The 27493-nt window shown below is 39.3% G+C and overlaps 4 protein-coding genes across 4 annotated transcripts; all 4 read left to right on the plus strand.

The window, feature by feature from the left end:
• Positions 1–522: 522 nt before the first annotated feature.
• Positions 523–2797, plus strand: LOC148695993 (uncharacterized). Its single transcript, XM_088697825.1, has 4 exons — positions 523–1087; positions 1392–1554; positions 1878–1966; positions 2421–2797. The coding sequence occupies exons 1-4, from the start codon at positions 968–970 to the stop codon at positions 2553–2555; spliced, it is 507 nt and encodes a 168-aa protein (XP_088553951.1). The 5' UTR covers positions 523–967; the 3' UTR covers positions 2556–2797.
• Positions 2798–10509: 7712 nt separating this feature from the next.
• On the plus strand, positions 10510–13483 carry LOC137733779 (BAG family molecular chaperone regulator 7). Its single transcript, XM_068472962.2, has 3 exons — positions 10510–11803; positions 12055–12345; positions 13071–13483. The coding sequence occupies exons 1-3, from the start codon at positions 11123–11125 to the stop codon at positions 13293–13295; spliced, it is 1197 nt and encodes a 398-aa protein (XP_068329063.2). The 5' UTR covers positions 10510–11122; the 3' UTR covers positions 13296–13483.
• Positions 13484–19848: 6365 nt separating this feature from the next.
• On the plus strand, positions 19849–21757 carry LOC148695994 (uncharacterized). The gene has a single exon (XM_088697447.1). It carries the CDS (start codon positions 20069–20071, stop codon positions 21755–21757), a length of 1689 nt encoding a protein of 562 aa, XP_088553573.1. The 5' UTR covers positions 19849–20068.
• Positions 21758–21807: 50 nt separating this feature from the next.
• Positions 21808–25905, plus strand: LOC137714548 (uncharacterized). The gene has a single exon (XM_068453742.2). The coding sequence runs from the start codon at positions 21808–21810 to the stop codon at positions 25903–25905; it is 4098 nt and encodes a 1365-aa protein (XP_068309843.2).
• The last annotated feature ends 1588 nt before the right edge of the window (positions 25906–27493 follow it).

The raw sequence follows: 27493 nt of genomic DNA on the forward strand, positions 1-27493 counted from the left end.
AAATCTGACGGAAAAAATCGAGGAGGTTTTTCGATGGAAACAAATCAACATGTGTATTTTCTTTTGTGCCTTCCCGGTTTTGCCTAACTTATTTACTTTTGTCCTCAACACATTCCCCTCGGTTCTGTAATTTTATATGAACCCCCATCGACGACGATGCTTCGAAGTTCGAATAACTACAAAACTCCAAAGGTTTAATTGTATTTTACTGATCATATCGTGTTGATTGCTTGGGACCAAGACACTTTTTCTTGACGGGAAAGCAAGATCTTAGTTCAATGTGAATTCGGGTGAACACTATCATGTGCTCGGGATTTTGAGGCGTGACAGAAAAACTAATGATACAGTGCAACTAATTTTTAAGTGCAGAAGAGAACACAGGATTTGACTAATCCCAGCTGCAACAAACCTACTTTTCTCTTTTTGCACAAAGTACTATATGTTGTACTGTTAATTAATTCATGAGAAGTTCGATATTTTATAAAGGATCTCTGTCCAAATCATCCTGCACAAACTGAAGGAAGTATGCATGCATCTTCGTCTAATTATTTTTTAAAATTCTACATTGGTCATAATCCCGATTAAACTAGTTAACTAATGGTTTTAACATTAAACCAATTCAGTTGTGGCTTAATTTTCTCATACATGTCCGGAGTCCACAAACATATATATATGTTTGTTTGAAAGCTTCAAAATATAGCATATCTAATATATCTAGGAGCTTAATATATCTAGGAGCTACGATCTCAGTTTTCTTGGCGAGGGTTTAGGGTTAGGTCTTTATCTTGGGGCCCTTGTTTTAATTTCCAGAATTAGACAAGTGATGCAAGCCACAACAGCCTTCTTTTTTGTTCCCGCATAAGTCTCGTCATCACTCACTGTCTCTCCATCCTCTCACAAGCAATTGAATGATCCTTATATAATTGCTTTGCTGCTGCTGTTGATTCTCCATCTCAAGATCATCGTCATGTCGAGTATCCTATCTTCTCTTTTCACGATCTTTCTTCTGTTTCTTTCGATGCATGCATGCGAGGCTCGCTATATCAGGCTTGGGGGTTTTGGAGCACCATTCCTACCTTTCGGCAAGGTTTGTTAATTTTGTGTTTCAATTTCTTACCAGCCGTTTGATAATCATTTCATTTTTAATTTTACTATTTTTTTTTTAAATGGAAAACTTGTTTGGTAATGAAAACAAAAAACTACAATTTTTATGAGTTTTCAAATTTTGGTTTTTTTGTTTTCAAATATTTGAAAACTACAAAATTGTTTGCTGCAGTGCAGTCACTAAATTGAAAACTAAAATGATTATTAAACGAGCCTTTTACGCTAAACTAATCTATGAAAGTTCACAAACTAATGCATGTAGGTATTTGAAACTGTTAAAATTTCAGGGTCTGTTACTTTTGGAGAAGTTTAAAACACTTGGAATGGATTCAAGTAAAGGATTCGTTATGAAGGAAGATGACGCAACTGAAAAGGGTCATGGTGGTGCAATCACTAGTACTACGACTACTGTAAAGGAAGTGAAGTGCACTAGCAGAGGACAAAAATCAGGTGTTGTACCAGCTACTAAGCCTCATGGAATTTGATTAATCGCGTCAAGAACCATGGAAAAACTAGAGCCGGGATTTACTCAGATTATTCGAGATCAAGAACACGTCCTCCACCCCATAACTGAGCTTAAATTATTTATGTAGTAGCATCTTTTATCCTCCTCCATTTATAAATACGAGTATATACATGTCCAAGGACCACTTTCTATTCCTGTGCATCTATACCTTGCTGAGATCTCCAGTTTTGATCATAAACCTTAGATATTAACTAATTAATCGATGTATCATATATGATCGGTCTTCTTCTTGTCATTTCATTGATAGGGATAGAACCAGCCGGAAGTGAGATTGTAGCGTCTTATGGTCATCACATGGTGGGTTTGCTTAAAGCAACAAGTCCTACTACTAAAAAGGTAATCAAATTCAACATGTAGGAGTCTTACTAAATTGGTTTTATTTCTCTAGCTAGATGTGGTGGATCGAGGAGCATATGGGACCTCATCAGGATCAATCTTTTTCTTTATGTCGAATCCTGGAGGGTGACAAGGGAAGATTTGTTGTCTGTATGCTTGAATTGTCGAATGTGCGAGTTGCAATTAATTAATTGGGTGTCAGGATCAGAAATTGAAAAAAGTTGAGTTTCCAACATAACATCAATTGGTTATATGAGGAGTGGTCCACATCCTTATAAACACATGCAAAATCTCTTAATTCTCCAATTTATGAAATTCACACTCTCAACAATCATCTTATGCATGTAACCACAAGAAAAATGAAAGGAATAAGTAATGAGTCAGAAGAGATTAGAAAGATTAAAGTTAGTAATATGTAGATTAACGCGTTTTTATGCATATGTTGTATATGTAGGAAGCAAGGAGGAGAGCTCTATCTGGTAAAGAAGCCGTAAATTACAACAGTGATGACAAAGTAGAAGATAATGTGGTGCATACAGATTACAACCCGCCACATTCGACACCACCCATTCACAACAGAAAAAGTTAATTACCAAGTGTAAAGCTATAGACAGTCAAGATCAATCCAGCGATCAAAAAGATGCTACTTGTTAGATGCTACTTGTCAAGAGATTAGCTTATAAGAGTTGTTAGTCTGTTAAGAATCAGTTAGTTTTGTTAAGAATTAGTTTGCTTACTGTGTAAGGAATGTAACTAGTATAAATAGGAAATCCTTGTATCCATTGAGTGTGTGAAGAAATAATATCAGTGAAATACTCTCTCATTCTCTTCGATCTCCCGTTCTCTCTCTAGATTATGTACTAACAACTTCTTTCTTTAAAACACCATTGTTCATCTTCAAGCTCCAGACTGCTCAATTCAACATGGTATCCTCGCCGGGAAAGGTTTCTTCTCTTCGATCTTGATCGTCTCTGCTTTCGATTTCATCCTTGTAATCACTGTGGTATGCGATTCATCATCTTCATTGATAAGAAAAATTGTATGAAATTTAGTCGATCTCGACTTTTGATCTTTGCACATCAGATGTTTGTTGAAATATATGTGCCAATTCTTCTGTGATAATCTTCTTTGCGAAGTTGTGTTCATTCTTTTCTTCAAGAACAAGAACCAAGAAAGTTCTTCAAAACCCTAATTTCTACAAGAAATCTTCTCTGATCTTCTTTTCTGCTTACAAAATTTGAGTCAGCATGGTGACTGCTGCACAACTACAAATTGTGCAATCTCCAATCACGAGTTTAATTCCTAATGTATCTACTTATGTGACTATTAATATAGATGATACGAATTACTTAGTCTGGCATTACCAAATGCAATTACTTCTTGAGAGCCATGGAATTCCTAGTTTTTTCGATGTTCTCACAAATGTCCATCTCGTTTTGTCAATAATTTTGATGTTAAAGGTATAGAAAGTGAAGCATATCAAATCTAGAAAATGCCCGATCGTGCTGTAATGCAACTTATCATTGCAACTCTGTCTGATATGTCTTGTATCATTGGATGCACCAATGCATGTGAAATGTGGATGATTCTTAAAGATCGTTTTTCAACTGTTACAAAAACCAGTATCTTTCAGTTGAAAAATGAGCTACAAAATATTAAAAAGGGGTGTGAATCAATCTCTCAGTATCTACAAAGGCGTAACATCCCACATCGCCCAAGGGAGTGGATCCTTTAAGCCTTATATGTATATTCTCATCTCTACCTAGCACGAGGCATTTTGGGAGCTCACTGGTTTCAGAGTTCATTGGAACTCCGAAGTTAAGCGAGTTCCTGTGAGAGCAATTCCAGGATGGGTGACCCACTGGGAAATTCTCGTGTGAGTTCCCAGAAACAAAACCGTGAGGGCGTGGTCAGGGCCCAAAGTGGACAATATCGTGCTACAGTGGAGTCGAGCCCGGGATGTGGTAGGGGCCTAGGCCGGGATGTGACAAAAGGGTTAAGGATGCCCGTGATCATTTGGTTGCTGCTGGAGTGCCATTTGATGATGATGATATTGTCATTAATTATAGCTCTTAAGGGTCTGCCATCGGAGTACAATACTTTTAGAATATTAATTAGAGGGAGAGACAATGTTATTTCTCTTAAAGACTTTCAAGCTCAGTTACTTGCAGAGGAATCTACACTTGAAAATTCTCAGTTGACTGATTCTTTTGTGCCTGCTATGCTAGCTCAAGGCAATAATTCCAAAGGAAAGGGTCTATTATTTACAGACAGTTCATCAAATTTGACTGATTCTCATAATTCATCATCTCAGTACCACACTGGTAGTTCATCATATTCCAATAGTAATTCTGGAAGCTTTAATAATGGTGGTCCTGCTTTCAACTTTGGAGGATATAGTAATAAAGGCAATACTTACAATTCTAGAGAATATAGGGGTTCTAACTTCAGAGGAATAAATAGGGGTAGAAACAACTATGACAGTTCAAGGTTTTTTGGTAATATCTTCAATACCAGTCCTGGTATTCTTGGACCTGCAAGACCCCATGTCTCCACATGCTCTGAGCATGGTAATGATGTGCAAACCTGTCAAATTTGCAACAAGAGACGTCATATTGCTTTTGATTGCTTTAAGAGACACTTTCCCACCACAGTTTCTTCTTCTCATATGCAATGCCAAATTTGTTGGAAATTTAGGCATTCTGCCATATAGTGCTATCATAGGGCAAATTTCTCATATCAAGGCAGGTCACCCCCATCAACTCTCTCTGCCATGCATGTCAATTACTAACCTTCTGCTCCACATAAGCAATTATGGGTAGTTGATACTGGTGCAACTTCCCACATCAGACTAGGCAAATCTAAATTTGGCAACTCATTTCACAGGCAATGACATTATAATAACAGCTAATGGTTTAGGTTTGCCAATATCTCATACTGGTTCTTCCATTTTAAAAGCTCCTAAATGTGCTTTTGAATTGAAAGAAATATTGCATGTTCCCAAGTTATCTCAACACTTATTATCAGTCTATCAGTTATGCAAAGACAATCACTGTAGGTTTATATGTGATGAGTTTTGTTTTTGGATTCAGGACAAGATCATATGGATAATACTTCTCCAAGGACTATGTAGAGCTGGATTGTACCCAATTCCATTCCAAATACCTTCATACATTGTAAAGCAAACATATAAAACATCTCACTTACCTTCATAACATCACTGCCTTATTAGTCATCAAGTCAATTCATCTCTATGGCACAACAAATTAGGCCATCCTTCTAATGTTGTTGCTGCAAGAATGTTAAACCAATCTAGGCATGTATGTGTTTCTTGTTTAGACCTGCCAATAAGATTGTAAAACCCCTAGAAGTCATTCACAGTGATGTGTAGGGACCTTCTCTTACATTGTCAATTGAGGGTTACAAATTCTATGTTGCCTTCATAGATGAATGTACCAAGTTTACATGGATATTTCCATTAATGAATAAAAGTGAGGTGTTTCAAACATTTGTGCAATTTCATGCTTTCTTACTTACTTAATTTTCAACTACAATTAAAATTTTCCAAAGTGATGGTGGTGGTGAGTATTGTAGCAACAACTTCAAACGGTTTTTACTTAACCAAGGCATTATAAATCATAAATTTTGCCCTCATAATCCTGAACAAAATGGCCTTGCTAAGAGAAAACATAGGCACATTATTGAAACTGCTTTAAAACTTCTGCATATTTCCAAACTACCTTCAAAGTTCTGGTTTCATGCTTGTGCTACTTCATTATACTTAATCAATAGAATGTCATGCACTACCTTGTCCATGAAATCTCCCTATACTTGTCTGTTTGGCACTACTCCTACTTTAACACATTTAAAAACCTTTGGTTGCAGCTGCTTTCCTTTGTTAAAACCATACAATACAAACAAACTTCAACAAAAAACTACACAATGCATTTTCTTGGGATATGCAAGACAATACAAAGGCTACATTTGTTTCTAACCACACACAGGGAGATTTTATGTGTCTAGACATGTTCTCTTTGATGAGAATACCTTTCCTTACATGAATTTAGTCTCCAAACCAGTACTATCACCATCTATATCACAACCCACTCATACTTGTTTCCAACCACACACATGCAGATTTTATGTGTCTAGACATGTTCTCTTTGATGAGAATACATTTCCTTACATGAATTTAGTCTCCAAACCAATACTATCACCATTTATGTCACAACACACTCATACTCTAGTTATTCCTTTAGTTACACACACTAATATTGTTGTTTCACAACCTCATTCATCTCCATTACTATCATTGTCACAGACACTTCATTCATCATCATCAAATGCGACATCAAAATCATCAACCCCTAGAGCTTCAGAGTCTTTCAGTGAACCCACTAGAGCCTCAGAGTCTATCAGTGAACCCACTAGAGCTTCAGAGTCTTTGAATGTCCCAACTTCAGCTCCATAGTTGTTCAATACCATGCCAATCCCCACTTCCTCATCTAGTGCTTCAGAGTTTTTATCTACATCTCTACAATCTACAACAACTACAAAGTTCCACATCCTTGTGGATCTTGATTTTCAACCAGAAAATCTCACAGTTGTTCTTCCACTCCTACAGTTAGTCTTCATCAAATGCAGACTAGATCTAAGAGTGGGATTGTTAAGAAGAAAGCTTTTTCAGCCACTATACATACTTCTGAGAGTTCTACTATTGAGCCAACTACTTACAAAGCTGCTAGTAAAGTTCCAGAATGGCATGCAGCTATGCAAGATGACATCAGTGCTCTACATACTAAACAAACTTGGGATCTTGTTCCTCTTCCAAGTGGTAAAAATCTAGTTGATTGTAAGTGGGTGTATAAAGTCAAGAAGAATCCAGATGGATCCATTTCTAGGTACAAGGCAAGATTAATTTCCAAGGGATATAGTTAAGAGGAGAGGATTGATTATAGTGATACTTTTAGTACAGTGGTCAAACCAACTATAGTGAGGTTAATTCTTGCATTTGCAGCTCAATTTAATTAGAGTTTGAGACAATTGGATGTCAAAAAATGCATTATTGCATGGAGAATTGAATGAAGAAGTATATATGGCTCAACCTTCAGGTTTTCTCAGTCATATTCATCATTCTCACTTTGTTTGCAAGCTAAAAAAGTGATTGCATGATTTAAAACAGGCTCCAAGAGCTTGGAATGAGAAGTTCACTAGTTTTTTTACCAGGTTTGGGGTTCAAACAATCACTTGTAGATCCTTCTCTATTTGTCAAACACACTGATCTTGGTATTGTAATGTTGTTGATGATATAATCTTAACTGGAAGCAGTTATAGTGATATATCTGCAGTGATCTTGGCTTTAGCTCAACAATTCGATATGAAGGACTTGGGACATCTTAATTACTTTATGGGATTACAGGTTTAGTATCAATCTTCTGGTTTATTTGTTTCTCAGACAAAGTATATCAAGGATTTATTGGCCAAAGTTGTTATGCAGAATGCAAAAGCATGTGCTACTCCTTGTCTTCCATCTCACATATTACTCAAGGAAGAAGGCAAACTCTATCACAGTCCAAAACAATACAGAAGTAAAGTGGGTGCATTGCAGTATTTGACATTCACTAGACCAGATATTGCTTTTGCAGTAAATTAGTGCTATCAATTCATGCATTCTCCTATGGATTCACATGTAGTTGTAGTTAAATGAATTCTTCGATATCTCAGTGGTACTATTGACTATGGCATACATTTTCAGCCGGAAAGTTGTCTTTACAAGCATACAGTGATGCTAATTGGGCAGGAAATTCCAATGATAGGAGATCCACTTCTAGTTAGATTGTTTATCTAGGCTTTAGTCCCGTTTCATGGGCTTCTAAGAAACAACACACAGTTTCTCGGTCTTCCACTAAAGCAGAATATAGGGCTTTAGCTATAACTGCTGCAAAATTGGCATAGATAATACAACTTCTGTGTGACTTACAAGCTCCCTTATATACTCTTCCATTGATGTATTGTGATATGCTATAGCCTTGTTCTCTAATCCAGTTTTTCATTCGAGGGTTAAGCACATTGAAATAGACTATCACTTTGTACGAGGACAAGTGATTCGAGGAGATTTAGCAGTGTAGCATGTGTCTTCCCAAGAATATTTTGCTGATATTCTCACCAAGGGTCTTTCAATTTCCTTGTTTCAGCACCATTGTTCCAATCTCATGCTTGGTTCTACCAAACATGTGATTGAGGAGGGATGTAAAGCTATAGACAGTCAAGATCAATCCAGCGATCAAGAAGATGCCACTTGTCAAGAGATTAGCTGATAAGAGTTGTTAGTTTGTTAAGAATCAATTAGTCTTGTTAAGAATCAGTTTGCTTATTGTGTAATGAATGTAACTAGTATAAATAGGAAATCCTTGTATCCATTGAGTGTGTGAAGAAATAATATCAGTGAAATACTCTCTAATTCTCTTCGATCTCCCTTTCTCTCTCTAGATTATGTGCTTACAACTTCTCTCTCTAAAACACCATTGTTGATCTTCAAGCTCCAGACTGCTCAATTCAACACCAAGAATGTGATCTAGGGTTTATACCAACTATGGCTAGATGAATATATAGTGGAAACATATTATATATATATATATATTGAATTGTTATTAACACTCCAAAAATCTCATTCTACACTTCAAACTTTCTATATTAGGAAAGAAAAATACACTTGTGAGGAGTGTATAATGAAAATTTTGGAGTGTTAATAACACTTCCCTACATATATATATAGATAGAGACGGGGACTTTTGTAATGTTGTAGTAGAAAACACCAGTTGGTTGCTAATTTGCTATTATGCTTTCTCATTCCAAACCAAAGGGTTCATCAGAGACTTCGTTGGTTTTATTATTTGAGACTTTGACGTTTGTTTTTGTTATGCCGAATGAAATCGAACTCTCACTAATTATAATTCTCATGGAAAATGCTTGGGAGATTACATTTTTGTGCCACATTGCACGTAATGTGCACATGTCACGTTAATTAATAAATTTATTTCATTAGATGTTGGTTATGTGCATCACTTGTCACGTCATGCGGTACACAAATATGATACAAAAATGTGATCTCTATCGTTACTCAATTCTAATTTAGAATTTGATTTTTTGAAATAAGAATTTCGTAGCAATAAACTAATGAGGGTAGATACTTACAGTTCCAAAAATCCCATGGTTATTGGAGAGATGGTAGCAATTCGATGCAGGATGAAGATCTCGAAGCAAATTTGACCCGACAAAATCACATGCATGCAAACTTCGTTGACATGATCGTATAGAAATCTAATTAATAACATAAACACTCAATAAATTAAGTAATTACCGTCCACAACCCTAATTAAAGGAAGAAACTATTAGTTAATACGGCATAATTTCAATTGATATCCAGAAGGTAGGTAAATGCACTACCAAAACAGAAATAAAGAAACAAGTGAAAAAGGTTAAGTAGGAGTGAGAAAATTCCCATATTGATGTGATCCACATTGAAACAGGAAACCTCCGGGAGACAACCCCGCCAAGACGGCTGAAACCATCCCAAGCAACCACCCTGTCACCACCGCCCCACATAACATCCCCACCCCAACACCTCCGTTACTCCCACCACTCTTCCTCTCTCCTTCTTCTTCCGATGATCTCCTTACATCAAGCAACTTAGCAACTACTCCTTCATCTTTCATCGCAGTCTCTTCCTTTTCCTCCACGATCACTTGTCTACAATTCTCACGATCAGCATTAAACAAAACTACAGGCAGTTCCTTGTACTCTTCTTCTTTCTCTTCATAACATCCTTCTAGGTCTTGGTACCGCTGCGGCGATGACAACCCACTTACGCCATTGTCCGCGGCATCGCCGTCGTCATTCAAACACGACTCGGTGCAAGAACACGTCGAGCCGACATCTTCATGATCATCATGCACGTGGTCACAATCAATGCCGGAGGAGGTTAATCCCAAACTGTCCGCCCACTCGAAAAGTATCTTCCCGAGTTCCTTGATCCTCCAGGACATGTGCTCCAAGTGCTTGGGCTTCGACGGGCCAGACGTTTTCTCCGCCGACAGCATTTTCTCTAGAAAACTCAGCCTTTGCGCCATGTCTGCAAAGTGTTGAAGTTGGCATTCGGCCGCCGACTCTTCTGGTGGAAGAGATAACACGCTTTCGAGATACGACTCCAGTTCTTTCAGTTTCTTCCGCAAAGTTTTGTATTTCTTCGTCATCGTTGATCTTCTGCGTGTTCAGGGACCAGGAGGGTTGTGATTGTGGTGGGAGAAGGTGGCGGTTCACTTAAAAGCGATTGAGGTTTTAGTTGGGAATATATCGTGGGTTGTGGCCGTTGAGGTTTTGGGTGATGTTTGACGTAGTGATCCAAAAGATTTTTTTGTGTGAAAAACACGATTTCATATATTAAATGGAATAACATAATTAGTTGAAAATTTAAAAACGAAATTTCAAGCAATTGCACATGTTTATTGTGCCGTGCTGTATTACGTGTCGCTAAAAAATTTCTCCTCAAAACCACGTCCTTATTTGAGTACTTTCTTTTTTTAAATGACAGTTATACCCTTTATTGCAGCTGAGGATTTGGGGTAATGGACCGGACAGGCTTAACTGTTTGGTTAGGGAGCCCAACCCAAGTTTCAGTTTCAAAAGCCTGGCCCAATTTTAAACCGGATCCCGTAGAGAAGCCTCACGTGCGACGCCGATAGACCCATCACGTGGGGTAAGAAATCGCACGTGCCCACCACCATTATTCCCCGACTGAAAGCGGTCCGCTGAGTCAGCAAATCCCAGATTCCCAAGTCCCTGTAAATTTCTCACCCCCGCATGCCCATTTCCGTCCATTCACTCCACTCCATTACGCGGCGAATCCTCCTCCGTCGCAATCCGAGTCGCCAACCTCCTCACACCAGCTGGCCCCGCACACATGAATTTCCACTTCTACCCTCCCCATTATCCTCTTCACTTTTCCGCCCATCACTCGTACTCTTCACATATTTGTCGCCTTCCTCTTTTACTCGTCTTTTAATCAGCGGCTTTCAACGTCCACAGATCACATCAGAGATTCCATCAACTCGTTCGATCTGACTCAGTGATTTAGTGCCGAGTTGACTCAATTGAACCATGAGCTGGCTCAGGAGGATCGAGCTCGTCGAGCCTTACGACTGCCCCCCGCCGCCGCCGCTTCTTCTCCAAGAGACCTCCATTTTCGCCGCTCCCAAAACCCTACCTTTCCCTTTCCCTTCGTTTTTCGAAGATGTTGAGGAGGATTGCGAGCTCGGTTACGCGCTGGAGCTGTTGAGTCCGACACCAATCAAAATGCCGTCGCTTCTTTCGTACCGGATGATTCAGCGAGTCGAGAGGCTCGGGGGTGAGTTTTTCCTGCAGAGCCTGAGCGACCGAGTCAGTGAGCTGGAGTCGCGGTTCGATCGGCTGGCGAAGGTGAAATCGGGCGGGGATCGGAAGTACACTCTGACGGCGGAGATCAAGGGGCCGGAGAAGCACGGGCTCGAGCGGAAGTACAAGTGGACGACGGAGATCAAGGGAGGAAAGCTTAAGAAGAAGGAGACCGAGGAGAAAACCGAGAAGAAGTACAGATGGACGGCTGAGATTGAGGGGAAGGGAGAGATCTCGCGGAAGTACTCGTTCACGGCGTCGAATGGCCGTGATAGTGACAGTAGCGATGCGAAGGAGAAGAAGGAGAAGAAGAAGACGAAGGTCAAGAAGGGAAAGAAGGAAGAGAGTGACACGCGTCTGGTGGAGATTGAAGAGCTTGTTGATCATGGGGCTGTCGTTCTTAGACAGGTAATTTCAAATTACATTTTAAGCTGTTCATCCTTTCCGCTTAAACATAGTTAAGTTGGTGGATTACCAATCGTAATGTGGAATTACATTTTAAACCCTGGGATTAGTTCTTGAGTTGATTGAGTTGAAATTAAGTTGATTAGCTTGTTTATCAATGGTAATGCAAAGAGGGCGAGCTTTGGCGCAACGGAAAGGTTGCGCCTTTGTGACCGAGAAGGGCACGATAGTATATTGAGTTCTTGTATTTGTAGGCTTTTGCAAAGAGAGCTGGAGGCAGTGGAAATGCGAAGGGCAAGAGGAAGGAGTTGTCTCCTCAAGATGCAGCAATGATGATACAGATGACTTTCAGAGCTTATCTGATCCGCAGATCACAGGCTCTTAGGGCCCTTCGCGATCTCGCTGTTGCCAAGTCCAAGTTGAAGGAGCTCAGAGCATTGTTCAATAACTTCTCTTACCGCCGCTGTGTTGCCCATGATGCAGCAGAGCGTCAGAGGTTCACTGAAAGAATCATCGTCCTGCTTCTCACTGTTGATGCCATTGAGGTAACTTTCCTTACCAGTGTTTTTGAATTTATATTTGTGAAGCTCAAAAGTCAAAACTCATTTGCGTATATGATTCTCGTAACTTGAATGTAAAATTGCTTGCCATTGTTGATACATGTTCTGGTCGTACAAACTCGTAATTTTAAACGATTAGATAAATTTCATTCCTGATTGAAGTTTGAAATTAATGAAACAATATCATGTTCGTTTACGCTATTGTTTGATCCTTCTTTACCACCACCTCTGTGAGAAGAACATTCAACAATTGATCGTGGTTCTTTATGAATGTTTGTTTCTTTCCAGCATAAATTGAACTTTCATTTGGTCAAAAGGAGTGTATCAATGTCGTGTCAGTTCCTTAATACTAAATGCTGCCCAGCAATAATCAAGGAAGATATTACCTAACGTAACACTGAGTTCTACAAAATGTTCTCTGAAAGGATGTCAATCGATTTTCTCTCCAAATGTGAGAACATAGTGTTATGAAACATCCTTTGATCTTCTGATGAAAACGAATCACCAATTGCCGGAATAGAGTACTAGTTGACAAACCGTGCTTCATGTTGTGCACAAATATGCACATTTGCACAGAAAGCTTAGAAATTTCTAATTTCACTGACGACCGGCACACTAGGTTCCTTGGTTTCCCTTATTTTGCTACCATGTCAAAGGAGTCATAAAATTAATAACTGTAATGCAGTTTTGACAATTTGCATTGTATTTAGGGTGCTGATGTAATGGTGCGCTCAGCAAAGAGATCGATGGTGGATGAACTTGAAGCGATGCTTGAGGTGGTTGACCCCCAGCCTGCTGGTGCTGGAAAATCACCTTCCATGAGGCGGAGGACCTTTGATATGCCGGATGGTGTCATTCAGAGGGAAATCGCTGAAGGTGTGGCACAAGTTGTCCAAATGCTTGAACGTGAAGAGAGCAGTTCTAATAAACTTTGAGTCACGCTTGTGAGTGTACGGTAATACCACCGATCACCGCCATTTAGGGGGTTTTCTTGTTGTAGGACTTGCTTACTAGAGAGATGTAACCTAGCTGAGGAATTTGAAGGATTTGCTTCTTCTCATGAGTATTAAGTTTAAAACTGCATGATATTCTCCATTAGCAATGTTAAGTATGTTTTCCTGCATTGTGCTTAGATAATTCTTGTTTTGTGAACTGCCTTGAATAACATGTTTGACAGAGCTTTTAACGTATCCTTAGGTGATACACAAAAGCACATTATGTACACGAACTCGCATTCTAGAAGGGTCAAATCTAAAGACATTCCACTTACAAGCAAAATCAAATCTAAAGACATTTCACTTATAAGCAGAAAAAAACGATATGGGACTTGAATTGTACATAAATAAATACGTATACTCCAAAGAATTGTGTAGGATGGCCATGGAATTAGGCCCAGGTCAGGCCTGTGTCATTGGCCCAATTATTTTAATTCATGAGGCTGTGTGGAAAAACAATCTCATAAATTTTCGTTTTGATAGGATGCAATGACTTGGATGTCACTCAACTCATTGTAGGTCATCTTGTTAGGGTTTGTGAGGGTACTGTTGAGGGCAAGGTTGTTGATCTCGTTGTAATTGAATTGGTTAATTGATCTCGTTGTAATTGAATTGGTTAAGGTAAGCGCCGTTGACGAAGAATTCGAGGGTTTGTACAACTCTGATTCTAAATTTCTTTTGTTCCAAGCAAGCATCGGGACTGGCAATGCCAGCCCGACGTTGCTGTTATTCTCGCTGTCTGAGCTTTCGATTGCAGGCAAGGCTAAGAAAATGTTTGTGAATGGAAGAAAGGTCACAACAAAAGAGATGGGGTTTACTTTACGATTTATAGGCTACGTACAATTCTTAGGGTTTTTATCCGAAAAGACATATTCGATAAAACATTTATAATACCAAGAAGTGTCCATAGAAATTTCGAGTCCAAGTCATCATGGAGCTCAAGTTCCTTAATTATCTAATAACTCCAATGAATACTTAAGTATTATCCGCGATAATATTAGAAGTATTTATGGAGAAATTGGAACTCTTTGTATAGTTGGACTCGTGCATTATTTGTACCTTCATATGATTAATGAAATATAATTACTTACAACATATAGTTTTCTATACATACTGTCGACAAGGACGAGATTACTATATGTTCCCCTGCCACGTAAGTAAAGTTCCGCCTATTTGATGGAATTGACAGAATCTCGAAAATGTTGAACCCTCTTATAAGAGTGAGGATCTCGGGGATCCTCCAATCACATTCGTTCATCGTAAATCGTGCGACTAATTTTTGTCAGGTACTGTTTATATTCAATTTTAAATAAAAAAAAATTGCAATAATTTCTGATCGTACGATATACGATGAATGGATGTCATTGGAGGATCTGGCAAGGATGATCTTGACTTTGAAAAAGAGAAAAATGGTGAATATGATCATGTGAGTTTCTCTCCTGACCTTTGGGGCACTGACATGCATGACCAAGTTAAACATGTAGAGTAGAACACCTCATTTGGAAAAAATCCAATGGAATTTGGTGGTTTTGGTTTGAAATAAGATGGAAGTTTGAATTTTGTAGAAGAAATAAAATACGTGCACTCCACATTGTGTTGGTTGGGCAAGGCATGGAGCTAAGCCCAAGTTTAGGCCTATAAATTTGACCCAAAATCTTATGAAGAAAACAGCCTCATAAACTCATACGCATTGTCTCAAGAGTCAGAATTGGGCAAGTAAACACCAATTTCAATTGGTTAAAGTTGAAAATTGTAGTTAACACGAGGCAAACGTTCGAGCACTTTACAAACTAGCTATTAGTTTAATGGTATTTATCTTCACAATATAAAAAGAGAACGGTGCTAAGGTAGAATCAACGGCCCTTCTTGAGGCAGAAACAAAAATTAAACTTCCGAGCACTTTGTAGTGTTGTACCTATCCCAAGATGTCCCATTAAAACTCATCAAAGGAAGCTTTAGATTGCAGATGACCTCGCCACACATTCTACCAACCTTTTCTCGGAAAGCAATCTCGACGCCGATATTGTAAATTTGGTCAGCATTCATAGGTTGCCGATCAAACAACAGAGTCTTACTGTGCCCTTGAACAACTACATTCTGAAAAATCGTTGTATTCTTAGGGCCTTGGAGAAACGGTGTCGTCGAACTATTCATCAGAGTAACAGGACCAAACCTGTTATTTTGATAGCGTGCAGTGACGTGGATGTCACTCAACTCAAGTAGTAGATTATTTTGTTAGGGTTTGAGAGGGTTATGTTGAGGGTGAGGTTGTAGGCGATAGTATGGTTGACTTTGGTGCAATTGAATTGGTTAAGGGAAGCGCCGCCGATGGAGAATTCAGGGACTTTGTATGACTCCGAATGCCTTCTGCTCATTAGAGCAAACATAGCAGTAAACAACAAGAACAGAAATAGCAGCACGCCACCCCCGGTATTCTTGATGTCTGGGCTTTCAGTTTCAGACATGGCTAAGAAATTGTGTTAGTGAATAGAAGAAAGGTTGCAAAAGTTCTAGGGTTTAGGGTTTGTAGGCTACGTACATTTCCTAGGGTTTATGTTGAAGAAAAACCTACTTAATTACAAAATGTAAATTTATTAACATTTATGATGCTTAGGGGAGAAGAAAGAAATCAAATCTATTTGACTTCATGTCAAATCTAAAATTGCCGTAATTGTTAACTTATTATTCTACTAAATGATATGATCAAGGTATAAACCCAGTTTATTCAGTGGAGGAGCCAAGATTTTTAAATAATGGATCATGATTTTGACCAAAAAAAAAAAAACTTTATTAGACCATTACATGGGACACCTGGTAGGAACTTGTCGATTCTTGCCAACATATGCCGAAGGCTTATATCAACAATTACTATATGATATGGGCTTGTCAACGGTAATTATAGGAAACGATGGAGTGATGTTGAAGTCTTTCAAGGTTTTTCAATTAAGGCATTTCATCGAGAGTTTGGTGGCACAATAGAGTTGCAAACATGAAGAAAGAAAAGGAAGACAAGGATAATACAAAAAAATAGAAGAAGAAGTAGGAGAAGGAGGTTATAATTTGATTTGCCTTAGCTGTTTATAGGGTCAAATATAATACACATGCAAATATACATGGAGTTTTTAAAGTTGCATGTTTGTGTTAGGGACAACAAATAACCCTATATTGGCTCCGCCGCTAAATTTATTGATGCATCTCCGCTCAAAAAATAATGCTTGAAGTTCTTTTTTCTAGACAAATAATGTTTAAGTTCAAACTCATAATCTTTAAGACTTCAACCATTTATTTTTCTCCGGTTACACGGTGACAAAAGGCGAAACAACTAAGCAACTATCAACCTAGGCCGAGCTTTGACCCAAAAAAAAAAAAAAAAAAAGAACCTAGGCCGAGACCTCCCAGCTTATTAAATGGCAAAACTAATCAAAGACCACTATAAGAAGACTCGGTTCATATATAAACCATCAAACAGGTCTAATTTAGAAGAGCAACTTTTACAAAATGAAACACGCTAGCTGTGTAACCGTGTTATAGAACTCTTTCTCCTAATTTAACCGTAGTGTCGGTAGCAAAACTTCTCTCATGGCAATACAGCACAACCTTTTAATATCTTTAGTTTGAATTCCTGAAAACCTAGCCTCTGGTTTATTCACATTTCACAGCATCTCGTTCCTGCAGAAAAATCTAGCAACCCATGCTGGAATTTGCAACCAAAATTAATACTACTGTCGCAGTTTTGACCTCGATCTATTTGCCGTCGGTCAAAAATCCAGGCTTCGATATTGTTTAGGTCAAATTTACACGCACACATATATGAAAGGAATATACGTTCAAAAATCAAAATTATTCATTCAACCAATCTGGCAAAAAAGAAAAGGAACTGCGCAATGTATGTTGACAGAGTAAATGATATCACAAAATATTTATTTTAGTACGTGCACTTTATTATTGTCAGCATACTTTGAGACAAGTAGTTTTGTTTTTTGTGAATTAGACACTATAGCCATTTAGGGTGTTTTCTTGTTGTAGCTCTTACTAGAGAGATGTAACCTAGCTGAGGAATTTGAAGGATTTGCTTCTTCTCATGAGTATTAAGTTAAAAACTGCATGATAATCTCCATTAGCAATGTTAAGTCTGTTTTCCTGCATTGTGCTTAGATAATTCTTGTTTTGTGAACGGCCTTGAATAATATGTTTGGCAGAGCTTTTAACATATCCTTAGGTGATATACAAAAGCACATTATGTACACGAACTCGTATTCAAGAAGAGTCAAATTTAAAGACATTCCACTTACAAACGAAGAGGAACGATATGGGACTTGAATTGTACATAAATAAAATACGTGTACTCCAAAGAATTGTGTAGAGTGGCCATGGAATTAGGCCCAGGTTAGGCCTGTGTCTTTGGCCCAATTATTTTAATTCATGAGGCTGTGTGTAAAAACAATCTCATAAATTTTCGTTTTGATAGGATGCAATGACTTGGATGTCACTCAACTCATAGTAGGTCATCTTGTTAGGGTTTGTGAGGGTAATGTTGAGGGCAAGGTTGTTGATCTCGTTGTAATTGAATTGGTTAAGGTAAGCACCGTTGACGGAGAATTCGAGGGTTTGTACAACTCTGATTCTGAATTCCTTCTGTTCCAAGCAAGCATCGGGACTGGCAATGCCAGCCCGACGTTGCTGTTATTCCCACTGTCTGAGCTTTTGGTTGCAGGCAAGGCTAAGAAAATGTTTGTGAATGGAAGAAAGGTCACAACAAAAGAGATGGGGTTTACTTTATGATTTATAGGCTACGTACAATTCTTAGGGTTTTTATCCGAAAAGACATATTCGATGAAACATTTATAATACCAAGAATTGTCCATAGATATTTCAAGTCCAAGTCATCATGGAGCTCAAGTTCCTTAATTATCTAATAACTCTAGTGAGTACTTAAGTATTATCCGCAATAATATTAGAAGTATTTATGGAGAGATTGGAACTCTTTGTATAGTTGGACTTGTGCATTATTTGTACCTTCATATGATTAATGAAATATAATTACTTACAACACATAGTTTTCTATACATACTGTCGACAAGGACGAGATTACTATATGTTCCCCTGCCACGTAAGTAAAGTTCCGCCTATTTGATGGAATTGACAGAATCTCGAAAATGTTGAACCCTCTGATAAGAGTGAGGATCTCGAGGATCCTCCAATCACATTCATTCATCGTAAATCGTGCGACTAGTTTTTGTTAGGTACTGTTTATATTCAATTTTAAATAAAAAAATTAAAAAAATTTATGATCGTACGATATACGATGAATGGATGTGATTGAAGGATTTGGCGAGGATCATCCTGACTTTGATAAAAAAGAAAAATGATGACTGTGATCATGTGAGTTTCTCTCCTGACCTTTGGGGCACTGACATGCATGACCAAGTTAAACATGTAGAGTAGAACACCTCATTTGGAAAAAATCCAATGGAATTTGGTCGTTTTGGTTTGAAATAAGATGGAAGTTTGAATTTTGTAGAAGAAATAAAATATGTGCACTCCACATTGTGTTGGTTGGGCAAAGCATGGAGTTAAGCCCAAGTTTAGGCCTACAAATTTGACCCAAAATCTAATGAAGAAAACAATCTCATAAACTCATATGCATTGTCTCAAGAGTCAGAATTAGGCAAGTAAAAACCAATTTCAATAGATTAAAGTTGAAAATTGTAGTTAACACGAGGCAAACGTTCGAGCACTTTACAAACTAGCTATTAGTTTAATGGTATTTATCTTCACAATATAAAAAGAGAACAGTGCTAAGGTCGAATCCACAGCCTTTCTTGAGGCAGAAACAAAAATTAAACTTCCGAGCACTTTGTAGTGTTGTACATATCCCAAGATGTCCCATTAAAACTCATCAAATGAAGCTTTAGATTGCAGATGACCTCGCCACACATTCTTCCAACCTTTTCTCGGAAAGCAATCTCGACGCCAATATTGTAAATTTGGTCAGCATTCATAGGTTAACGATCAAACAACATAGTCTTACTGTGCCCTTGAACAACTACATTCTGAAAAATCGTTGTAAAAAGTAGAAAATCTTGCTGAAGTCTGCCAGGGTCTTCTTTGGGTCTTCTTTTTCTGTCGGTCTCTGATTCCCTCTCGTCTCGGCGGCGGTGGATCTCCGGTTAGGTTCCGCCGTCCGGTTCTCAATTTCGCGGTCTCCGAGATAATCGATGACACTTCGTTCACCTTCGGATCCGCGGCATCGGCCACCACCGGTTCGTGTTCGGGTAGAGGTTCCGGTCTAGCTTCGGCCTCCGGCACTGGTTCGGTTTTAGCTTCCGGTTCAGGCACCGGTTCCAGTTGCATCTCGGGCTCCGACGTTGGTGCTGGCTCAGATTCGAGTTCAGGATCTGATTCGGATTCGGGTTTGGGATTTATTGTCGGATCTGGTACGATCCCGTTCTGGACGTGCAGTTGTTCGGTGGTGGTGGACATTGTGGGAGATCGGAGGAGGACTCGGAGTTGGAAGAGTGATCCAACTGTGAAGTTACAGAGAGGTCGTAGGGAGAGAGAGATCCGTTTTTCAAAGTTAGACTTTGAGGAGGGTTCATTGCTTGGAAAATCCTTTCTCGTGAGTGCCTTCTGCGGTGGCGAATCTTGGCCCTAATTTTATTTTTTCTGCTCCTGGTCTACCGGGAAGCAGAGAAAAACATGAACCGGTTGGTATGAAACGAATTCGTACCGACAACCAGCTTGAGAGAGAGGTGTCCATGATGGATCCTGCGACCAAATCTCCTCTGGAACCACTTCCAAAAATGGACTTCAAGGCCAAATTGATGGGTCTTGTAGATGCTAACCCACGGATTGAAGGGATTCCAGGTGAGGAGACTAACCATTTTAAAATTGGAGATGGGGATTTTGAAACCTATGAGGAAACACGTGGACCTTGCATAAAGTTCACTGATTCAGTCAAAGCTCGACTTCTTCGTCCATGGCGAAATGCCATTATTATCAAGATCATGGGTAAGTCTCATACTCACAATTTTGTCCTTGGCCGTTTGCAACAACGGTGGAGCACGCTCCAAGGGCGTTTCTCGCTAATTGATTTGGAAAATAACTTCTTTATTGTGAAATTTGTTCTAGAAAGTGATATGAATAATATTTTGTGCGGAGGACCTTGGATTATTGCAGGACAATATTTGGTTATGCAAAAATGGAGAGCTGGGTTTGACCCTCATAGTGAGTCGATCAACCGTATGGCTGTCTGGGTGAGAATTGTTGGGCTTCACGTTGAGTGGTACAATCCGGAAGCCATGAAAAGAATTGGGGACCTCATTGGCACAACTCTTCGTGTTGATGCGCACATTGCCTCCCAAGTTAGAGGTAAATATGCCAGAGTCTGTGCTGAATTGGACTTAACAAAGTCCCTAATTGCTAATGTCAAAGTTGAAAACTGTTGGTATGTTGTGGAGTATGAGGGTCTGCACCTTGTTTGCTTCAACTGTGGTTGCTATGGTCATCGTCGTGAACAGTGCCCTTCTTTGATTAGGAAACAATCTACAACTCCTGTTCCAGATGCAGAGACCATCCAACCTATGGATGAGGGGTCAGTCCAAGACCAAGCTATGAGTTCAAATGGTGGTAAATCAGATAAGAGTTGCTCTACTGAGGCTGGGAAGGATATGAAGATTCATGATTCTCCCTTGATTGGGCCCTGGAGTATTGTGACATATAATCGTTGGGCCAAGCCAACCAACAATTATGAGTTGGGCCAAAATGCCAGGAAGTTGAGTAATTCTGGCTCAAGATTCTGTCCTCTACATGTAGAGGATGTTGATCCGAATACTATTGATAAAGCTAAGTCTGTACATGGCAATGAACATACAATGGAGAATACCATGGGATTTGAAAAGAAGAAACAAAACAGAGGCAGACCCAGGAAGGCTTTAGGGGGCATCTCTAACAAGGAGAAGGGAGGCTCTAGTGGTTTTAGTATGGGGGCGGCTAGTGGCAAATTAATTCTTGGAAACACCTCGTCCCCACAGTCAAAATCCTCTCTGAGGAAAACCAATGCCAAGTCTAAGATTGCCACAAATTCTTCCAACGGCGTCCAAGTTAGTGGCATGGACATTCAAGAAAGTGAGTTGGGGAGCTTTAACTTTAATGTTGCTGATCCTCAAGTTGTCAATGACGCAGCAGACAAAAGTACCCAAATTTATGGGCATGAACCGCCGGATATTGATAAAAATGATACGGATATGTCGGTTGGGAATTTGCTGGAGAATGGAAGACATGTTAATGATGGCTTTGTGTCTGTAGAGAAAGATAGGCTTCAAGAAGCCATGATTGATGTTCAAACTGGTGTGGTGGGTGCCACCTCTACTCTGGTAGAGGCGCCAATATCCTTAATTTGATTGGGTCCATTCCTCAGGTATTCCATATCCTTACTGATTTTGTGATGATTATGGTCTGGAATGTAAGAGGTGCTGGAGGGAAAGCTTTCTCCGTTACTGCTAAAGATCTAGTCAGATTGAACAAAGTGAACATTTTTGCTATCTTGGAACCCAGGATCAGTGGTGAGAGGGCAATTGAAGTCATAAAAGGTTTGGGTTTTTCAAATTATTATGTTGTTGATGCCAATGGTTTCTCTGGTGGTGTTTGGCTTTTATGGAATAATGAGGTTGTGAAACTGACTGTTGTGGCTTGCTCCTCCCAAACAATCACTGCTGTTGTAATGGATGGCCAGATTCAGTGGATGCTAACGGTGGTTTATGCCTCTCCTTGCCCCCGGGTGAGGAGCCACTTATGGCCTTATCTTGATGGTGTTTCTGCAGCTTCTAACATGCCTTGGCTTATTGCAGGTGATTTCAATGAATTGATTCATAGTTCAGAGAAAAAGGGGGGTAGGCCTGTTAATAAAAATAGTGGTCTTGGTAATTGGAGCTCTAGGAATTGCTTGGTGGACCTTGGGTTCATTGGTGCTAAATTTACTTGGAGCAAGAAAAATGAGCATGGTGAAATCGTCTGGGAAAGACTTGATAGAGGCCTTTGCAACATAGCTTGGAGACACCTATTCTCTGAGGCATATGTTAGGCATCTTGCCAAAGTGAAATCTGATCATTGCCCCTTACTTATTGGCCTTCATTCCAAACATATTCCTAACCCTGATTTGAAAGCTTTCAGATTCCAAGCTATGTGGATGCTTCACCCGGATTTTGAACCTTTTGTTAATGATATTTGGAGTAGTGCTCAAGGTGATGCTAGTTGCAAAACTATCTTTCTCTCTTCTGAGCTGCAAAGTTGGAACCACAATGTCTTTGGATGTATTTTTCAAAAGAAAAGAAGGCTTTTAGCTCGTATATGCGGAATCCAAAAGGCTCTTTGCATTTGTCATGTGCCGTATCTGTTTGACTTAGAAAAACAGCTCACCACTGAGTATAGTACTATCCTTGAGCAAGAAGAACTCTTTTGGCTTCAAAAATCAAGAAATACTTGGCTTAGGGAGGGAGATAAAAATACCAAGTTCTTCCATCTCTCTGCGGTGGTGCGAAGAAGGAAAAATAAACTTGAAGGCCTTAATAATTCTGAAGGAGTTTGGACAGAGGATAAAGAGACTTTAAAGTCGATTGTTGTCAACTATTTCAAAGATCTTTTCTCCTTTCGAATAACGACGGCAACTATGGAGAACTTGCCTCACCTTTTCCCTTGTCTTATTGGTGAAGATTTATTCGTCCTAAATAGGGAAGTAACAGATGATGAGATTAAAGCTTGTATGTTTGCTATTGGTGGGCTCAAGGCCCCTGGACCTGATGGTATCCCTGCTAGATTCTATCAAAAATTTTGGCATCTTTGTGGCAAGGATGTTTGTGATATGGTTAAGGTATGTTTCAATACAACTCAACTCCCTGATAACATTAATAACACCTTCATCTCGTTGATTCCTAAGGTTGATAACCCTACAAGCATGACACAGTTGAGGCCTATTAGTCTGTGTTCTACGCTTTACAAGGTCATCTCCAAAATTTTGGTGGGTAAATTGAGACCGCTTCTCCATAAACTTGTTAGCCCTACTCAAGTGAGCTTCGTCCCGGGTAGGCAAATTATTGATAATGTCATTGTTGCTCAAGAAATCCTCCATAAGTACAGAAACACCAAAGGTAAAAAAGGGTTCATTGCTTGGAAAATTGACTTTTCCAAAGCTTATGATCGTCTTCAGTGGAGTTTTATTAGAGATGTTCTTTGGGAGATTGGGCTAAGAGGGAAAATTTTGGAACTCATCATGCAATGCGTTACTACAGTCAATTACCAAGCCATTGTTAATGGTGAGCTCACTGATTCTTTCTCCCCACAATGTGGAATCAGACAAGGAGATCCCCTTTCTCCCTATTTATTTGTGCTTTGCATGGAAAAACTATCTCACATCATTAATGGATGCATCACTACTAAGAAATGGAAGCCAGTTAAGCTATCTAGCTATGGGCCTCCTGTCTCTCATCTCTTTTTTGCGGATGATCTTATTTTGTTTGCGGAAGCCTCCTCAACTCAAGCCAGATTATTGAAGGATTGCCTTGATATTTTTTGTGCCGTGTCTGGTCAGCAGGTGAATTTTGATAAATCATGTATCTACTGCTCTCCTAATATCTCTCGAAGTAAGGCTATTGAAATTGCCAACATCTGTGGTTCTCCTATCACTTCTGATTTAGGTCACTACTTGGGTGTTCCGTTACTGCATTCTAGAGTCAATAAAGAGACGTATGGAAACATTGTGGAAAAAGTTCAACGTCGACTTTCTGCTTGGAAGAGCAATACTCTCTTTATGGCAGGTAGGCTTGTTTACCTACAATCAGTTGCCTCAGCTATTCCAATATACTCAATGCAATCTACTCGTCTCCCAGTTTCCATATGTGATAAAATTGATAAGTTGAACAGGAATTTCTTATGGGGTCACACTGAGGATAATTCCAAGGTTCACCTTGTTAAGTGGGAGACAGTATCCACGCCTAAATTTATGGGTGGCTTAGGCTTGAAAGATACCCATGCTATGAACCAAGCCCTCCTTGCTAAAACTGGTTGGAAACTTATGCAAAGAGACCCGGGCCTCTGGGCACAAGTTTTGAAGGGAAAATATCTCAAACACTACGACATGGTGGGTGCTTGCTCTGCTAAGTTCACTAATTGTTCTCATACTTGGCGTGGAATCCTCTTTGGTGCCCAAATCCTTCCTAATGGTATAAGATGGAGAGTCGGATCTGGAAGCCAAATCCATTTTTGGAAAGACAACTGGCTTGAGAGTGGAGTACTCGAAAATTTTGCTACCATCCCTCTTTCAGCTGACATGCTTGAATGGTCTGTTGATGATTTCCTTACTGATGATGGTTGGAATGTAGAATTGTTATATTCCTGCCTTCCCCCTGATATTGTGGAACATATTTTCAGTTTACATGTTGGAATTGCGAATCATAGGGAAGATAAGGTAATTTGGAGCCTCACCAATTCTGGAACCTTCTCCGTGAAAACTGCTTATCTCTCTCTCTTTGGCGATGATGATATCATTCCTTGGAAATGGAATTTCATTTGGAAACTCAAGCTCCCACCCAAATTAGTGACTTTTCTTTGGACTATTGGTCATGGGAAAATTCTCACCAATGTGCAGAGAGCTAGAAGAGGGTTTACTAACAACCCGTGTTGTCCAATCTGCCCTAATATTGAGGAGTCAATGGATCATATTTTCAGGTCTTGTAGGCAGTCCCCTTTCTTTTGGAATGGTGTTGGAATCTCTCCTGAAGTTGCCCATTCCTTTGCTCTTGATTTCCAGAGTTGGATGGCCATAAACCTTAGGACACATTGTTCTACCATACATGGTTTACCTTGGAACCTTATCTTTGCTTCAACTCTCTGGTATTGCTGGAAAGGGAGGAACAATCTTGTCTTCAACGATGGTCAACAACCGCCTGTCTCACCCCAGAAGTTCATTTTTCAATTTGCAAGGGATTGGTATGATGCCAACAAGTGTTCTTCTAGTAAGCCTCCTAGACAAATCATCTCAATCCATTGGATCCACCCGCCAATTGGTAGATATAAAATCAATACAGATGGGAGTTGTAATGACCCATTTAGGCACATAAGTGCTGGAGGTTTGATTCGCAATTCTGAAGGGGATTGGATTAAGGGATTTGCTGCTAATTTGGGCAGAGGAACCATCATGGAAGTTGAGCTTTGGGGTGTTTTCATGGGCCTTTCTATAGCTTGGGATGAGGGATGCAGGGATGTGATCCTTGAATGTGATTCATGGGATGCTGTTATTTTGATCCAAAAACCTATTCTGGATTCGCACCCTCTCTACAATCTCATTATTGACTGCAAAGAAACCATCGGAAAAAATTGGAGATGTGAAGTCACTCATATATATAGAGAAATGAATGCCTCAGCTGATCACATGGCTGACTTAGGTCATGGGCTATCCCTAGGCCTTCATGTTTTTGTTTCTCCTCCTACCACTGCTAGTAATGTTCTAGTTTCTGATTCTATTGGCAGGGCCCTTCCTAGGGCTGTTCTTGCTTGATTTTTTTGTTTTGTTGCCGGGCTTTGCCCTCCGTTGTACCAAAAAAAAAAGAAGAAAAATCGTTGTATTCTTAGGGCCTTGGAGAAACGGTGTCGTCGAACTATTCATCAGAGTAACAGGACCAAACCTATTATTTTGATAGCGTGCAGTGACGTGGATGTCACTCAACTCAAAGTAGATTATTTTGTTAGGGTTTGAGAGGGTTATGTTGAGGGTGAGGTTGTAGGAGATGGTATGGTTGACTTTGGTGCAATTGAATTGGTTAAGGTAAGCGCCGCCGATGGAGAATTCAGGGACTTTGTACGACTCCGAATGCCTTCTGCTCATTACAAGAGCAAACATAGCAGCAAACAACAAGAACAGAAATAGCAGCACGCCACCCCCGGTATTCTTGATGTCTGGGCTTTCAGTTTCAGACATGGCTAAGAAATTGTGTTAGTGAATAGAAGAAAGGTTGCAAAAGTTCTAGGGTTCAGGGTTTATGTTGAAGAAAAACCTACTTAATTACAACATGTAAATGTATTAACATTTATGATGCTTAGGGGAGAAGAAAGAAATCAAATCTATTTAACTTCATGTCAAATCTAAAATTGCCGTAATTGTTAACATTATTATTCTACTAAATGATATGATCAAGGTATAAACCCAGTTTATTCAGTGGAGGAGCCAAGATTTTTAAATAATGGATCATGATTTTGACCAAAAAAAAAACTTTAAATAATGGGTCGATTTTTGCCAACATATGCCGAAGGCTTATGCCAACAATTACTATATAATATGGGCTTGTCAACAATTATTATAGGAAACGATGGAGTAATGTTGAAGTCTATCAAGGTTTTTCAACTGAGGCATTTCATCGACTATTTGGTGGCACAATAGAGTTGCACACAAGAAGAAAGAAAAGGAAGACAAGCATAATACAAAAAAATGGAAGAAGAAGTAGGAGAGCATAATACAAAAAAATAGAAGAAGTAGGAGAAGGAGGTTATAATTTGATTTGTCTTAGTTGTTTATAGGGTCAAATATAATACACATGCAAATATACATGGAGTTTTGAAAGTTGCATGTTTGTGTTATGGACAACAAATAACCCTATATTAGCTCCGCCACTGGATTTATCGATGCATCTCCGCTCAAAAAACAATGCTTGAAGTTCTTTTTTCTAGACGAATAATGTTTAAGTTCAAACTCATTATCTTCAACCATTAATTTTTCTCCGGTTATACGGTGACAAAAGGCGAAACAACTAAGCAACTATCAACCTAGGCTGAGCTTTGACCCAAAAAAAAAAAAAAAAAAAAACCTAGGCGGAGACCTCCCAGCTTATCAAATTGCAAAACTAATCAAAGACCACTATAAGAAGACTCAGTTCATAAACCCTCAAACCTTCCGAGGTCTAATTTAGAAGAACAACTTTTACAGAATAAGACGCCGTGCTAGCAGTGTAACCGTGTTATAGAAATCTTTCTCCTAATTTAACCGTAGTGTCGGTAGCAAAACTTCTCTCATGGCAATACAGCACAACCTTTTAATATCTTTAGTTTGAATTCCTGAAAACCTAGCCTCTATTTTATTCACATTTCACAGC

This window comes from Pyrus communis, chromosome 7 (assembly GCF_041283825.1).
Source record: "Pyrus communis isolate YQ-2024b chromosome 7, ASM4128382v1, whole genome shotgun sequence".
Taxonomy (NCBI): domain Eukaryota; kingdom Viridiplantae; phylum Streptophyta; class Magnoliopsida; order Rosales; family Rosaceae; genus Pyrus; species Pyrus communis.